General features: G+C 35.3%; 2 protein-coding genes across 3 annotated transcripts in view; both read left to right on the top strand.

Moving 5' to 3' along the window:
• Positions 1-10,010, top strand: part of LOC121390241 (eukaryotic translation initiation factor 4 gamma 1-like) — a 35,363-nt gene extending 25,353 nt beyond the window's left edge. The window contains exons 8-11 of the mRNA XM_041522020.1: positions 384-540; positions 6,264-6,368; positions 8,858-8,993; positions 9,593-10,010. Coding sequence (XP_041377954.1) covers positions 384-540; positions 6,264-6,368; positions 8,858-8,993; positions 9,593-9,747 — 553 coding nt within the window. The 3' untranslated portion in view covers positions 9,748-10,010. The remainder of the gene's footprint in view (positions 1-383; positions 541-6,263; positions 6,369-8,857; positions 8,994-9,592) is intronic.
• The window catches only part of LOC121390240 (eukaryotic translation initiation factor 4 gamma 3-like), a 99,804-nt gene that overhangs the window by 78,238 nt on the left and 3,804 nt on the right, over positions 1-17,762 (top strand). For both annotated transcript variants that reach the window (XM_041522016.1, XM_041522018.1), the window contains exons 12-13: positions 16,868-16,949; positions 17,451-17,597. In XM_041522016.1, coding sequence (XP_041377950.1) covers positions 16,868-16,949; positions 17,451-17,597 — 229 coding nt within the window. The remainder of the gene's footprint in view (positions 1-16,867; positions 16,950-17,450; positions 17,598-17,762) is intronic.

The following is a 17,762-nucleotide window of genomic DNA, read 5'->3' as shown; positions in this document are numbered from 1 at the left end:
ATTATTTGACTTTCATGTAATGAAAAATTAAGTTTGTTTTGTTTAATGACATCGCTAGAATACATTGATTTATTAATCATCGTCTATTGGATTTCAAACATTTGGTAATTTTGACATACAGTCTTAGAGAGAAAGCCCATTAGTAATGAGATCCTTTATATGCACCATCCCTCAGACAAGATAGCACATACCACGGCCTTTGATATACCAGTCGTGGTGCACTGGCTGACATGAGAAATAGCCCGATGATGTGTGGAATGATGAGTAATCCATTTGGCCATTGGAAGCTAAAAGCTAAAATGATGTGTTATATCTGATAAGTTATATGGGGTTATTTAATGTGTCTAAACCGTTTACTAAATATATTTTGTGTTATTTTCCAGTTTTATTGGTGAATTGTTTAAATTAAAAATGCTGACTGAAAATATTATGCACGACTGTGTCTTTAAACTGCTACGGTCTCGAGATGAGGAAAATCTAGAGTGTTTATGTCAACTTCTCACAACAATAGGAAAACAATTGGAATCGGAAAAAGCCAAGGTATGTGTTGGCATTTTGATTGGGTCCATACCTATAATGTAACTGGAACTCTAGAATAATTTTATAAAAATTCTAGACGCCATGCTGGCAGTATTTCAACTTTAGAGAGCGGTTCCTTAGAGAGCGGTTCTTTAGAGAGCGGTTCCTAAAAAACAAGTAGTTGATAGGCTTGGTTTAAATGTAAGTGTTTTCAGTTCTGGTATATTTGGTAAAGGGGGAGGGGGTATTGATTATGGGAAAAGAGAGGGGTCAAATTTAGAATTTGAGTCATTGCCATTGTTCGGGTTGCATTGAGCACAATTTAGATTCCTCAAGTGAGAAGAGGAGTAATGTAATTTATGAAGGTATGTTGAAATATTGTAAGAAAATGTTATAAATTGTAGGACGTAAGGAACGGTTTCTCATTTATTTTTGTATTGCATGTGTGTATCAATGTTGAATGTATTATGTTGTCAAAGACAAACTTAAGTCAATGCAAAAAAAAAATTATGCACTCGTCTATGATGGGTCGTATTATGGTATGGCGTTGTCTGTCCGTCTGTCCGTCCGTCAGTTAACTTTTTCGTCTCCAGACCATATCTTGCATACAGTAAAGTTTGTTTTATTTAACGACGCCACTAGAGCACATTGATTTTTTATCTTATCATCGGCTATTGGACGTCAAACATATGGTCATTCTGACACTGTTTTTAGAGGAAACCCGCTGTTGCCACATAGGCTACTCTTTTTACGACAGGCAGCAAGGGATCTTTTATTTGCACTTCCCACAGGCAGGATAGCACAAACCATGGCCTTTGTTGAACCAGTTATGGATCACTGGTCGGTGCAAGTGCACCTACCCATTGAGCCTTGCGGAGCACTCACTCAGGGTTTGGAGTCTATATCTGGATTAAAAATCCCATGCCCCGACTGGGATCCGAACCCAGTACCTACCAGCTTGTAGACCGATGGCCTGCCACGACGCCACCGAGGCCGGTCTTGCATACAGATGCATACAGGACCATCACACCTCACATGTAGGAACATCTTGGGATGGTGGTGTGTCGTGTACTATTACTATGTCACTGTGACCTACTTTTCACAGTTTACTGTAAATCCATATCCGGACCATATCTTGCATACAGGTGCATACAGGACCATCACACCTCACATGTAGGAACAACTTGGGATGGTGGTGTGTCGTGTACTATTACTAATTATGTCACTGTGACCTACTTTTCATGGTTTACTGCACATAACAGTAAATCCTTGTCAGGACCATATCTTGAATACAGATGCATACAGGACCATCAAACCTCACATGTAGGAACAACTTGGGATGGCGGTGTTACATGTACTATTACTAGGTCACTGTGACCTTCTTTTCATGTCTACTGCACATAACAGTAAATCCTTGTCTGATCATATATTGCATACAGATGTATACAAGACCATCAAACGTCGTATGTACGTAGTCACAACTTGGGATGATGGTGTGTCACATAAAATTAATAGGTCACTGTGATACAAATAAATCAAATAATTTGTCTATATTCTGAACTTCATAGGAAAATCTTTTTTAGCCTTTGAAGAAGTCAGGACTTCATTAATTAGACAGCACCTTCTCCAGTGGATACAGTATTATCAGTAGTTGGTCCAAAACAAACTGTTTATCCATCCCATTGCAAATATTTCACATAATTAGAATTGAATCATACCCGTAACATATCCATCAAACTCCTGACGGGTGTATCATGTACCTCACCGGTACCCTTGTTTTTTTGTTGAATTAATATGACATGAATTTGACATGTACATGTTGTACACATTTTTTTAAGGGAACTATTTTATAGACAATAATTTGGTATAGTTGATAGTAACTTTCTTTTGGAAGCTTGTGTTCAAATGATAATTATAATGGAGAAATATGAAAACAATCCAGTGCCAGTAATTTTGATGGAGAAAATTCTATACGCTATGTGGACATAGCTCCAGGTTGTAGTGGAGGAGTATGTAGCATTCCTGAGTTTCATCTCATCTATCTTTTCATATTTGTTTGGTTTTTATATTTTCCTTGGTTTTGTCTCTAATTATATTTTTTATTAATTTTACTAACCATAAATTAATCTCACTAATATAAGGAAATAAGGAACGTTACAGAGTTAGGTATGTATAATTTATTAAGTGTGGTCTGAGCCCGTTATAAGTTTGTGGGTATGGAAAATTACTTGGGTTATGTCGGAAATAACGGAGATTGCCAAATGTTCTACCAATCAAGATTAATAAGTAACTATAATTGAACAATGACTGATGCACGAGGTAAGATGTGAATGTGGCATTTTTTATTTACTTCTGTGTTGTTGACTTCGAATTATACATGTGAGAATTTGTATTCTCAGGTTTTTGTGTAATTTTTTGTTTTATTTCTGTGCTTGCTTCTAACAGAATGTAACTATATCTGTACTAGACATTATCCAAGTCTTGAGTATTAGGATAAATATGGAAATATAAATAGTATTAATTGGTAAATTTTAATAAAGTATGTTAGGGAATTAATTAGTTGACAGTAGGTAGAGGTAGTCGCTTTCTGATTGAACTTAAGGTATTGATTAAAAGGGTTCTGATACTCTTTAATAGGGGAGTGTATTAGTTGTTACAGGAGGTAGTCGCTTTCCAAACGAACTTAAGGTATTGATTAAAAGGGTTCTGATACTCTTTAATAGGGAGTGTGTTAGTTGTTAAGGAGGTAGTCGCTTTCTGAATGAACTTAAGGTATTGATTAAAAGGGTTCTGATACTCTTTAATAGGGAGTGTGTTAGTTGTTACAGGAGGTAGTCGCTTTCTGAATGAACTTAAGATATTGATTAAAAGGGTTCTGATACTCTTTAATAGGGAGTGTGTTAGTTGTTACAGGAGGTAGTCGCTTTCCAAACGAACTTAAGGTATTGATTAAAAGGGTTCTGATACTCTTTAATAGGGAGTGTGTTAGTTGTTAAGGAGGTAGTCGCTTTCTGAATGAACTTAAGGTATTGATTAAAAGGGTTCTGATACTCTTTAATAGGGAGTGTGTTAGTTGTTACAGGAGGTAGTCGCTTTCTGAATGAACTTAAGGTATTGATTAAAAGGGTTCTGATACTCTTTAATAGGGAGTGTGTTAGTTGTTACAGGAGGTAGTCGCTTTCTGAATGAACTTAAGGTATTGGGTGAAAATTAAAGGAGGGTGGTCACGCGGCCCCCACCCCACCATTTAAAAAAAAAAAAAATTAAAATGAGAAGGAACATTTGGTTACTATATATCGTTGTGTGTTGGTTGACTTTGTGGAAATACCTATCCCTTAGTTTGTCCCTCAGTATCTGGTACTGAAAAGTTGGTACGATGTACAAGCTGTTTTATCTTTTGTGCACTGTACAAATGTATTCAGTTAAAACAGAGTATCGGTCTGACATTCACAGGTGTTTGTTTTGCTAAACTGATCAAAGTTTTAATATTATTATTTTAATAAAGATTTTAAGATATGTGAAAAATAATAAAGAGATTTTTTAAAGTGATCCCCTACTGTGGGATAACATTTTTCTGTTCTTTTTTTTTTCCCATCTTCATCGAGTGAATCGATCGCATTGATACTGCCAGCTGATAAAAAGTAGTTTCATTTTTGTAAACATGGTGTATATATTATTTGGCACCCAAGATAAATTATTTTCATAATGAACACTACCACTTCCGTTGTTTTTATAAGAGCGGATATCTCCCCCTCCCCCAAATTAAACGTTTCTAATATTTTATAAAGAATTGCTGAATAAACAAATGACAGTAAGTAAAAATCATCAGTTACGAATTAGTGGATACAAAAGATAGAATGACCGTTCTGATAATGTGACATATTTGGCGCCAAATAAGTGATCTTTCAGTTGGAAATTGCCAAAAAATAAAGATGGGTGCAGAAAAACAAATGGGGCTGCCAAATTTGAAAAGGGGCAGCATAGCACGAAAGCGAGGAGACAAAATGCAGTGAGAACGTATATTATACAACACAGGGTATGCGCATGACTAGTTCCATTGAGTGGTAGCAACTAAACACCCATTAACCCGTGTTAAATACTGGCAGATAACTTGCATACATGTTTATACATTTTGCCGTTGGTGAGGAGCTTTACTGACAGCAGTAATTTTTATCCTGTAGCACAGAATTGCCATCGGTGATGGCCCCAACCGACGGCAGTTTATATGTCACCGACGGCAATTGCCGTTGTTGCTGCCGTTAAGTTCGAGCCCTGATGTGACACGCATAACAAACTTGCTCATTTGACTTCTATAGGTCATTGTACAACGTGGCTGAAATAAAAGAAATAATAGCTTTTCCCCATAATTTTTATGGTCTGCAGGATAAAGATAATAACTAGTTAATGACATCGAATATTGGCTTTATCCTGTTCAGGCTGAATGGGAAATTCCCATTTCCTATTGTTACCATCACAGGATAAAGCAGATATCTGACGTCGTTAACTAGTTATTGTCTATATTAATTATTACAATCACAAATTTAGTATAAAATGATTTTATACAATTTGTGACAGTTATACATCGATAAATTCACAATTTAAAAAAAAAATCTTATAAACAATTATTGTCCAAAAATTAAGATTCAGAAAAAGTTATGGGTTTACGTCTTGACTGGGTTCATACTAAAATATTTATTTTTAACTTAACCTGACTATTACAGTAGAGTGATTCAAACATCCAGATCTTTTCTTTTGTTGTTTCTCACTCCAGCCAGTGCACCATGACTGGCATATCAAAGGTCATGGTATGTACTACCCTGTCTGTGGGATGGTGCATAAAAAAGATCCCTTGCTGCTAATCGAAAAGAGTAGTACATGAAGTGGCGACAGCGGGTTTCCTCTCTCAATATCTGTGTGGCCCTTAACCATATGTCTGACACCATATAACCTTAAATAAAATGTGTTGAGTGCATCATTAAATAAAACATTTCCTTCCTCTTTTCTTTTGCCCTCATGTTATCTAAGCCATCATCTGTCCCACATTTAGTTTTCCAGACTTTAAACAATTCATCAAGATATTCAGCTGAAATTTTGTGTATAGCTTTACCATGCACTGTTACAGATCAAGTTTAACTTTCTTGGCTATTTTTGACAGTTATGGCCCTTGAACTTAGGAGATACGAAAATTTGTTTTCCTGATTTTTTTTCTTCACAATAACCAAAGATATTGAGTGAAAAAAAATGGTACAGCTTTACTATGTACTTTTACAGTTCAAGTTTCACTTTCATGGCAAATTATCCACTTTTGACAGAGTTATGGCCCTTGAACTTAGGAGATATAATTTGTTTTCCTGATTTTATTTCACAATAACCAAAGATATTGAGCAGAATTTTTTTTACAGCTTTACCATGCACTGTTCCATATCAAGTTTGACTTTCTTGGCTGTTTTTGACAGTTATGGCCCTTGAACTTAGGAGATATGAAAATTTGTTTTCAGGAATTTGTTTTTTTCCCACAATGCCTCAAGATATTGAGCTGAATGGGACATGTATTGCTTTAGCAGTACTCTCAGAATTCTTGTTTAATTTGATGTGGGTTTGGGGTTGGGGTTTTTTTTTGGGGGGGGGGGGGGGGGCAATAATGTAATGGTACACTATAGAAGTCTTGAATGGCCGACAAGTTTTCAAATGATCTGTGTTGTATAATACAGGTGAGTGATGAGATTTTTGTTTTTCACTTGCAGCCAAGGATGGATCAATATTTCTCACAAATGCAAAGAATAGTAAGAGAGAAGAAAGTTTCATACCAGTGCAGATTCAGGTTACTAGATGTAATTGAACTGAGAGAAGTAAGATTTACTTTCATTTAGTTAGAGATTTTGGAATGAATGAATGAATGAATGTTTAACGACATCCCAACATGAAAAATACATCAGCTGTTGGGTGTCAGACAAAAGTTAGGGAACATTTTGTTTTCAAAATCTTGATTAATGATATTTCTAGTCAGTTGAAAATTGATTAGCAACTACTGCTTAGTGTTGTAAAATTGTGTAGTGATCTCTGAAACTTGCGTGGCGAATCATGATGCAATTTAGTGAACAAAGTGTTCCCTGAAGGTAAATGCCAAAATGCGGTGTCAGAGCTTTTGATGCAGCCTCAGTTGTATAAATTATATACTGAAGGAGAAACCTAAAGGGAAGGACCTGTATGTTATGGAATGAATTGCAACATAAGCATGTTGGGGGTGGGGATGGGGGTGGTCAGGGAGTTGAACTGCCGTCGCAGTGCTGGATCATATCTTTGCATATTGGTAAAAATGATGCAGGTGTTCAGGCAAAAACAATTAGCCTGAAAACATTTCACGATGTACATAGAAAATACTAAATGAGTTCCCGTGTGAGACCATTTATATTACGAGTGTATTTTTAATCAGTATGCATTTTTACATGATTAAACATGATTAAAAACACACGAGTTGTAGTATAAACGGTCTCCCACGGGAACGAGTATAGTATTTTATTAAAAACGCACGAGTTGTAGTATAAACGGTCTCCCACGGGAACGAGTATAGTATTTTATTAAAAACGCACGAGTTGTAGTATAAACGGTCTCCCACGGGAACGAGTATAGTATTTTATTAAAAACGCACGAGTTGTAGTATAAACGGTCTTCCACGGGAACGAGTATAGTATTTTATTAAAACGCACGAGTTGTAGTATAAACGGTCTCCCACGGGAACGAGTATAGTATTTTATTAAAACGCACGAGTTGTAGTATAAACGGTCTCCCACGGGAACGAGTATAGTATTTTATTAAAAACGCACGAGTTGTAGTATAAACGGTCTCCCACGGGAACGAGTATAGTATTTTATTAAAAACTCACGAGTTGTAGTATAAACGGTCTCCCACGGGAACGAGTATAGTATTTTATTAAAAACACACGAGTTGTAGTATAAACGGTCTCCCACGGGAAAAAAAATCACACAAAATGACTTCCAAAATAACTAAATAAGACATGAAAATGCATGGATTAAAGACCGGGAAAATGACGTCGCTTAACAAATGACGTCATGTTGTGGCTACTTTGTTTAGCTATTTATCAATGAAACTTTGCATTCTGTTGATCAGCTGACCGAGGTCGTGACCTTTGAAGAAGCATATCCCACAATGTGAGAGACGATTTATATCACATGGATATCTCTTCAGCCGTGGTGTAATAAATGTATTTCCATCCTTCTACTCACAATATTACTTATAATCCATGTAAAAATGCGTACTGATTCATTTGGAACCCTACATAGCCATTTGGTAGTAATGCAAATATGATAAATATTGTTACCTAGATTTAGGCATTTTCGTTTATTCAGGCCTGCCCCAAACAAGGGCCTCCATGAGTCCAAATTAGTGGACTCGAGTACTTGAAGGTCAAACTTGATCCAGATCCAAGTGCCTGACACTTATACTACTAGATGACAATGAGACTAAGGAATAAAGTAAAATAACACTATGTATCTGGATGCCATATAATGCCATTGTATTGCATGATGCACATTCGACTTTTGTTTTCCCTCCATCTCTCATACCCCTATCATGTCAGGGCTTCTAGATTATGGTAGCCCTACTCCCATGGCTAGTGATATTCAGTGTTGGGCTAGTAAATAACTACTATTGCCATGCCCGACAGCTAGTGAAATTTGCTTTGGTCAAATGTTGCAGTTAAGTCTTATTGTGTAAATATGAATATCCTGACCCCACTCCCACCCCCACCCCCCAATGCTAGTGTTTTTAAACTCTTATCTCCCTCGTCCAGTGACATCTGATTATTACTACTATTTAGTCAAATTGTATTAACTTAAAGTAAAGTAGAGCTAGTGAATTTTTAATCATGCCTAGTAAATTTTAAAAATTAGTGATCCCATGGCTAGTGGATTAAAATTTTTGTCTAGAAGCCCTGCTGTAACCAGTGGTAATCATATGGCAAAATGACGTATAAAATATATTTAAATAAGAGTGCTCTTTCTTAGATGGGTACTTGAGTCTTATGAACGGACTTCAGTCTGGCTAGACTCGGCCTGTGCCTGAGTACTGTGAAGACCCTAACCCCCCCCCACCCCCCACCCCCACCCCCCCACACACATAATGGAACCCCATATGCCTATACATTTCAACAATCCTAGCTTATTAGACTTCGTCTAATCCTTTGAAAGTCCTCTAAATAATTCCACAGCTGAACTTTTTTGCTTTATTTATATTTGTAAATAGTTGTCCCTCTGGCAAGAAAATAGTATATTAATGTCTTCATCTGAGATTTTTTTTTGTGTGACTTTGTTTTTAATAGAACCGGTGGGTGCCAAGAAGATATGAAAATAAACCAAAAACAATTGAGCAGATACACCGAGAAGCTAAACAAGAAGAGATTCAACGCCATATGATTTCACAGATTAATGTCCAACAACCAATGAAGCGAAATAGACGTATGTTCAGTCTTATAACTCGCAAGCAATTTAGTACTAAAATGATCAAAGTCAAATAATGATCCATGACATTATTATGATGTTAAAATGTAAAGGCTCATACATATAAAATGTTTTTTAACCACTGCCTGCAACCAGCGAGTCATAATTTGGTATCTCTGTCTGTGGTATGTACTGTTCAGTCTGTTGGAAAATGTATATAAAATATGGTGGCAAATGGGTTTCTTCTTTATTTTGACCAGCTTTAAAAATAACTGTGTGGAATGGGAAGCAATTTGTGCTTCTGACATTGCCATCTAGAAGCAAATGCTAGAACTTACAGAAGCAGTTCGAAAACACTTGTACTGAAACTTTACTTTATTTTATGTAAATTTAAACATTTCTTCTTTTTTGTATTGTGTGAAATGAAGTCATATTTTCGGGTAGAAATGCCATTTGTTTGAGGTCAGTTTAAATATTCATGAAAAAAAGACACTGATCCCATGTTTTCTACAGTTTACATTTTTCTTCTTTTTTTTTTTTCTTTTTTTTTTTTTTTTTTTTTTTTTTTTTTTCTTTTTTTTTTAATGAAATTTTGACCATGTGTGTGATTTTCTTAGCACCTCGTAGACCATCTCAAGGGGGCCAGGGCGGAATGAGAGAGGATGGCTGGAACACTGCCAGCAGCAAGGCCGGCATGAGAAACATTGAACATAACATTGATGTGTCCAAGCTTAGAATTAACAAAGTGAGTACACATTTACAAAGAATATGAGCATTTAGATTCAGTATTAAATGGACTATTCTGAGTTTTGTAGCCATTGCAAAAACGTTTTCAGCAAAAAAAAATGTTTTACATTATTAAAATTACATTTCTGAACATAAAGTTTTGTCAAAACTTTTGAACATCGTAAAATTGTCAAAAATATTGATTTTGTCAAAAATAATTTCGTAGATATGAATTTATTATTTCTTCTAACTGGCAAACAAAATTTGAAACAATTCAACAGTAGTCATTCCAGATGTATGTATCCATATAATGCTTCATATTTAAAACATGTTACGGTGAGACTGCTATAAAAAAATGTTTTAAAAGGAAATCTTTTGACAACAGGCACCCAGTGGTTACTTCAGTACCAAGGTATTTGTGCATGTATGTTTTCTGTCCTTTTAAATTAGATTGTAGGAAAGAAAGAAACAGGAAAGAAAGAAACGGAAAAAAAGTAACAGGAAAAAAAGAAACGGAAAGAAAGAAACACTACATTTTTACTAATATTCCTCTTTTTTTTTAAATTTATTTATATATAATATTTCCCAATTAACTTAACCAATTGAGTTTTAATTGTCATTGAGTCCTTGACCTATCCAATGGGTTCTTTAAATGTCTCAATTATCATTGTCTTTAAGAAGCCCTTTAAGAAGCCATTCTCTAATTGACCCATTCAAAGGATAATCCCTTCTCTTTATGTCCTCAGATCTATCCCTTTATCTTATCCCGTATATGGCTTCCCAGCATTATCAAGTGCTTATGACCTAAATTATACAAAGAAATTCATATATGAGAATAAAATTGTCAACAAAGTATGAAATAAAACTGTTTCTTTCTTTCCGTTTCTTTTTTTCCTAGCCAAAATTGTTTCTTTTTTTCCTGTTTCTTTCTTTCCGTTTACCTTAAATTCGTGCCTTGCTTGCAGAGTTCTGATGACAACATTCAGGTTGGTCCCGGTGGTGGATCAAGGTTTGGTGGGTGGGGTCGTGGTAGCAGTGGTGGTGGTGGTAGCAGGCCATCACAGGATGGAGAAAGACCTAATACTCCAGGCAACAGGTTAGTGCGGTAATTAGGATGTTATTTGCCGAAGTAAGACTTGTGGGATATTTATATTTTAAAAAAGCACATGGAGTTTATAAAATGTCGTGTTATTATAGTGTTTGTTGTCATCGTATTGGCTATGAAGCGTGTGGCTGCTAATTCAACAAGCTGTGTATTGCCATTCATGATTCAGTGTTGCCATATATATAACTATCCAATTTAGTTCTAATAACACCTTTGAATTGTAAAATGTCTTCCCACTAGTTTACATAATGCAACTATGACAAATCGGAAGTGTACCAGACTCTGGCCCAGAGTTGACAGCGATACACACGATACATGTTAAAATCACTTGTCACAGCAAGACAATGAAAAGACCAATTAGCTGTATAAACATACTTGTGTCAGTTAATTTTGTATGTTTGCGCAGTAAAATGTTGGTAATAAGGGTACACTTCAAGAGATTATTTTTGTACAATTAATAAATGTTGTGTTTGACATAAAATTACTCACGGAAATGGGTATAATTCCGGTAAATTTCACACGATGTCCGTAATGAGGTTTTACTTTTGATTAATGGAAATACAATATTTATTGCATCATTATAATGATTTTAAATAAGTACCACGCCACTGTTCCTCATAACAGTAAAAACTGAATATTAATTTATAAGATTTATATAAATTTGTCTTAGGTACTTAGCTACACTAACCACAAATGATGATGTAATGTAACCTGTAAGGCTGTAAGTGTAATACCGTAAATGTACTAATTAATTTTTTTATTTCTTGTTCCTGTTCTTGAAATTTTTGGATAAGAGTTATTTAAAAAAAATAAAAAAAATTACATGCCAAGATGTAAGGTTAACAAGTATATCTGACATATGTAGTGTTCATATAAATTCTTGTAATATATATATTTTTTAAATCTTGCGATTATGGGTTAAATTGTGTTAATTAAAAACATCTCCTGCTTTTTTAAAAAATGTCCTGATTTTTCAACATACACCTGCTTTCTCATGACTAAAGGTTGACAGGTCTGGTGTATATATATGTGATTATTTTAAGTGTGTCCAAAATGTATTCGAAAAATACATATAAACATCAACTTTAAAATCTTTCCATGTGTTATTTGTGTAGATTGGGCTGCTTATGACATATTTTCCTCAGGTTTAAAGGCGGCATTAAAATGTTGTCTGCAATTAATTTTACAGTAGCTTGTATGGTGGCATTGCCGACTGATATATCAATATAATTGCTGATCACATGGTTAACTTGCGGGTGAAACCTATTCAATTATAGAATGTTTTTCGTGGATATTTTTCAACAGGCATTGGTTGTCTCTTAAGCATTCAGTACAACTAAAGAAAACTACCAGTCTACTTTATATTAAACCTTTATATCCTGAAGTACCCACCCAAAATATTGGGTTTCTATAGACATTATTTGCTGATGATGGCAGCAATTTTCTAACCAAATTTAACACCTACCATGGTTAGCAAAATTACCATTTCTCAAAAACTACTACCGGGTAGTACGTGGAATACAGAGCCCAAATTTTGGATTATTAAAATTTCAAGTGAATCTGATACCAAAGTACTTGGGAGACACTAAATATTCATTGATTTGGAATTGAACGACACCAGGATAACATTGGCCCAAGTTTCTTAAAATGATAACAGCCATATTTGCAAACCACTATACAGAAATCTGAATAAATTCCTTCATATACATACAGCTGCCAGCTAATAATATGAGCATTTGGTAGCTGTTTCACTTTACTGCAGTACTAGGACGTTTACGAGGAGAGTTAATACTAATTTCAGATATGCAGCTTTGAGTAAAGAGGATGACCATCGATCACGTGCATTTGGTCGTGGTTCGAGTCCTCACAGAGGTCAAGGTCATACACCAGGATCCTTCCAGAAAGGACGACTTGGTGGGCATGGGTCACAGGAACTGGAGAGAGAGCGAGCAATTGCCAGCGCCAGGTAGGCTTTTAGTGTGCCTTTGGAAAATAGCTTTTAAAACTTAAGTAATATGAAGATGGTAATGTGATTTTAATGATATTAAGTTTTCAATTTGACAGCAAAACGTAAACAGTTTAATGTGATTTAAACTACTACATTATATTAGTGAGTTGGAAATGTTGGATTTTATTCTGTTAATCCTAAAATCTAGTTTCATGTGGACAAAAACAGATTTTGTCTGTCGATAAAATTGTATGCAGGACTTGCAGTGTGTATTTGAAATTTTTGTGGGGAGGCTTTGTCATGTTGAGGGGGGTGGGGTGGAAAATTGAGAACCCAAAGGGCTTGAACCTGTCAATAGAGGTCAGTATTTCCGCAAGTAAAGTTTGAATATCATAAATTTAAATACAGCATTTGTTTCCTTTTTTTTTTTCTTTTTTGTTTTGGCATAAAATAACAGAAAAAGTGCAGTGGGCACCACAGCCTTTGGTGTGTTGCAAATCAAATGAATGTTGTTATGCTGAGGTGTTATGAAACAAATATTCCATCCTTGCGATTACAGAACGATTGTGAGTGGGAGATCAACCCCTCCATCTGCACCAGCGAGCCGAGAAGACAGTCGAACACGAGAACCCAGACAGAAAGAAACCGAGAAACAGGCAGAAGCGGTTAAAGAATGGACTGTAGACGAAATGGAACTCAAAACGAGGACAATTATCAATGAATCTTTGCATATACAAGACAAAAAGGTGTGTTGAATGTAATTCAAAATGTGTGCATTGTGGAGATTGTAAAAATTAAAACAAGTTCCTGGTTATACAAAGAATGCTATAAAAAGTATGTTTGCCCCAGTATGTAGAACAGTGGTTTTGAAAATTAAATGGATAGAATTATTTTCTTACCAGCTTTTTCACTTCATACTTAAAATATAATAATCAGTCACATACTGTGAAAGTGGTACAGATTTAAGAAATTTCCATGACAACTATGTTTCTGTGTGCTGTTCTCAAACATTCTGTAAATAAAAATAAATATATATGTTGTAAATACAGTTTAGTTTTGTATTCTTCGCCATGAACAAACTCTTGGTGAGCTGAAGATCTATTTTTGGGTTACCATAATTGTTCCTTAATCTCAGGCCTGAGTTGGATACACTGTCATTAAAATGTAAGTTCAATACAAGCTTGAGGCAAATACAATTAAAAATCATGTGAACCGACTTTCGGTAATCAAAGATTTTGAAATATTGTCCTCTGCTTGGTGCCACTACTTGTCAGTTATTGAATTTGAAATGTTTGTTTTTCCCCTTTCAGGACTTGGAGTTGACAGTGGATCCATCTTCCCAGCCTAGGACACTCACAGTTGACAAGATCTGTGATGATCTGAACGGACAGCTCACAAAATCTCACTTTGATAATGAAAGTGTATTCAACTGGATTGAGGTAAGATAATTTGAAACATTTAAAACATCTCACTTTGATAATGAAGGAAAGAAGGAAATGTTTTATTTAATGATACTCTCAACACATGTTATTTACGGTTATATGGCGTCAGGCATATGGTTAAGGATCATACAGATATTGAGGGAGAAAACCCACTGTCGCTACTTCATGGACTACTCTTTTCGATTAGCAGCAAGGGATCTTTTATATGTACCATCCCATAAACAGGATAGCACATACCACAGCCTTTGATGTACCAGTCGTTGTGCACTAGCTGGAGTGAGAAATAGTCCAATGGGCTAACTGACAGGAATTGATCCCAAGCCGAACGCACATCATGCGAGCGCTTTACCACCCTCGCCCTCACTTTTATAATGAATGCCCAGTAATAGAACCAGATGAAAAATAGATGTTCCAGCAAAATGTATTATCTAAAATTAAAATGTAGGAAAATTAAATACCATTCAAAATTTTAATCATTGTTTTTATGTATTTCCTAGACTGATTTACAACTGTTACATTTTCATGACAGAAAATGTTTTCAGTTCCACACACACACACACACACACACACACACACCAATTTTTTTTTTATTGTCCCCAGAAAAGAAATATGGTAATGCCAGGGTTGGGGCCCTGGTATCACTACCTTACATTAATGTTATAGGATACACATTATATAATAATACAAATAATATGTTATGATATTAATAAACGTTATCAGATGAAGGAAAGTAGAAATAAAAGAAGGAAGTAAAATAAACAAATAAAAATAATAATAATAATAATAAAAATAAAAAAAATAATAATAATAAAAAATATAAAAATAAAAATAAAAATAAAAACATAACAAAAATAATAATAAAAAAAGAATGAATTAAAAAAAAAAGAAGATAATGAAATAAATAAATAAATAAATAAATAATCCCTAGTTGTCAGCTGATAGGTTTCTCAACAGTGTACCTTACATTCACCTATTTATATGGCCAATATAGCAATACAGTGATTTTAGTTGTGGGGGGGGGTGGAACAAACATTTTCAACCAATTTTAATTAAGAATTGACGACAATTATTTTTTGCACATAATTTTTTCGGTTCATACTTGCATGAACCAAAAAATAATTATGGTCAAATCTTATAATTAAATTTATATGCATACTTTAATAATACATAACTGAATTTATTTTGTTTACCATTAAATATGCATGTAGTATTGTTTATGCAAAGTTCACTGATACTTATGTCGCATAAGAATGCAAACATTCATTCACTATTATTTGAATCAGGTGATTTTTTTAAATGATGTCATTTGGTAAATGACGTCATTTTGACAAGCAACACCATTTCCTCTAGCTGCTGCTGCTGTGCATTTTTACAGATCATTTAGTTATATTGGAAGGAATTGTCCGATTCGTGTTTAGTTTATATGTTTTGAATGTGAATGAAGGGAACCTGTCTAACATTTATGCTGTCGGGGGAACCATTTAATTTTCACCAACAGCTGTAGAACAACACTTACAACTAAGTTACAGGCATGAAGTTTTCTACATTTCTTTGGCCACTGACCGAGTCTCATTTCATGATTAGTAAAGAATTGGGGGGTTTTCCCCCCTTTAATCAATGCGTATACATGTCTACTCTTCTATAGCATTTTCCATTAATTTATAGTATACATTTTGTATTATTGCTTTTGTATCTTTCACATGTGTTTTCTTCAAAATATCTAAATATAGTTGCCTGAATAATCCGGCTTGCCGCACAAAAGTAGTGCGAGTCAGTAGGGGATGGGGGATAGTAGGGGATGGGGGATAGTAGGCGTGGCTTAAATGTTTTTGGTTCATCGAGATGTGAAAAAAAAAAAAAAAGCACCTCTGGACCAATTAGATTGCCGTAAAATGTATAGATGCAAAGAAAATTTAATTATTTTTCCCAGAATGTACATGACCTGTATAAATATATACTTAGTCTTTTTGTGTGAAAAGGGAACCAGTGAATTGACATATGTAACTCTATAATGATAATAATAATAATAATAAAATTCTTTATTTTCAGAGGGTAAACACATTCAGTACAAGGTGACTGGTCTCCCATGAGGCCCCCTCTAATCTATACATGATATTATGCATACATACATTCATACAAACATACATGTAATATGCATAACATGAGGAACAATAGCACATACTATAAATATTTAAATAACATATAATAAATAATGTTTTAATTTTTTTTATTAAATCATATTACTGAGTTTTAAACCTATACCAACTAAGAATTTTTTTACTGATATTTTATTTGAAAATAAAAACCTGTAACAAACTACCATCAAATTACAGAAATTAATCTCATGTTTAATACAGGGAAGGAAGGAAATGTTTTATTTAACAACACACTGAACACATTTTATTTACGGTTATGTGTCATGTGGTTAAGGAGCACACAGATATTGAGATAGGAAACCTGCTGTAACCACTTCAAGAAATAGCCCAGTGGTCCCATTGACAGGGATCGATCCTAGACCGACTGCACATCAAGCGGGCACTTTACCACTCGGGTTCGTCCCACCCTTATTCATTATAGAGTTATATGCCAAATCATCAGTTCCCTTTTGGTACAAATGAACCATACACTGAAATCCACCATCTTGATGTTTGCACCGATGTTCTGTTTGCAGGCGAATGTGTCTGAGGAAACCACTAAAGATCCTCGATTCATCCGAGCCTTGATGACGGCTGTATGTTCCAATGCTATATCTGGTAAGAAAGAGGTTTATTACAACCCTGCCGGTCCAACCGGAGGTGACTATGGGTTTCGTCTCTGTCCTTCTGTCTGTCTGTCCGTCTGTCCCACATATACAGTGAAACCTCTCAAGACCGGATCCTCTGTAAACCGGAATTCTCTCAAAACAGGACGTTTCACAGAGTCGCTTTTTAAAAAACCAGCATAGAACTTAACCTCTGTAAACCGGATCCCTCTTAAAACCGGACATTTGTCGTGGTCCCAAGGGTGTCCGATTTAGAGGGGTTTCACTGTAGTTTTTCAGACTTGTGTATCTCATTGTCTCAAGACACTGAGCTGATATTGTGTATAGCTTTATCATGTAAAGTTACAGATCAAGTTTGAGAGAATTATAGCCCTTGAACTTTATAAAATGTGTTGGACCATGTAGGGCACATGTATTGCCTTAGCAGTAATCTCAAACTGCTCGTTATTGTTTATCTGTTATAACTGCTTGTAAACTGGTTGTTTTTCTGCAGGTTCTGATAACATGGCCAAGGTTGACCCTGAAAGCATTAGTTCACGACGAGCCTTGTTACAGAAATACCTGAAACACAAAGCTCTGTTTGAGCTGCAAGCTCTGTACGCTCTCCAGTCACTCGTCTGCAAGTTGGAGCATCCACCTGGTCAGTACGTTCAGCGGCTAACTGTCATCATTTCATTTCATGCATTTCAAATTATTTAAGAACTTGCTCTGGGATGGAGCCGGTACCGGGCTATGAACCCTGTACCTACCAGCCTGTAGTCCAATGGCTTAACCACTGCACCACTGAGGCCGGTTAACTTTCATC

Source organism: Gigantopelta aegis, chromosome 15 (assembly GCF_016097555.1).
Source record: "Gigantopelta aegis isolate Gae_Host chromosome 15, Gae_host_genome, whole genome shotgun sequence".
NCBI lineage: Eukaryota > Metazoa > Mollusca > Gastropoda > Neomphalida > Peltospiridae > Gigantopelta > Gigantopelta aegis.
This window is presented reverse-complemented; position numbering and strand designations above follow the sequence as displayed.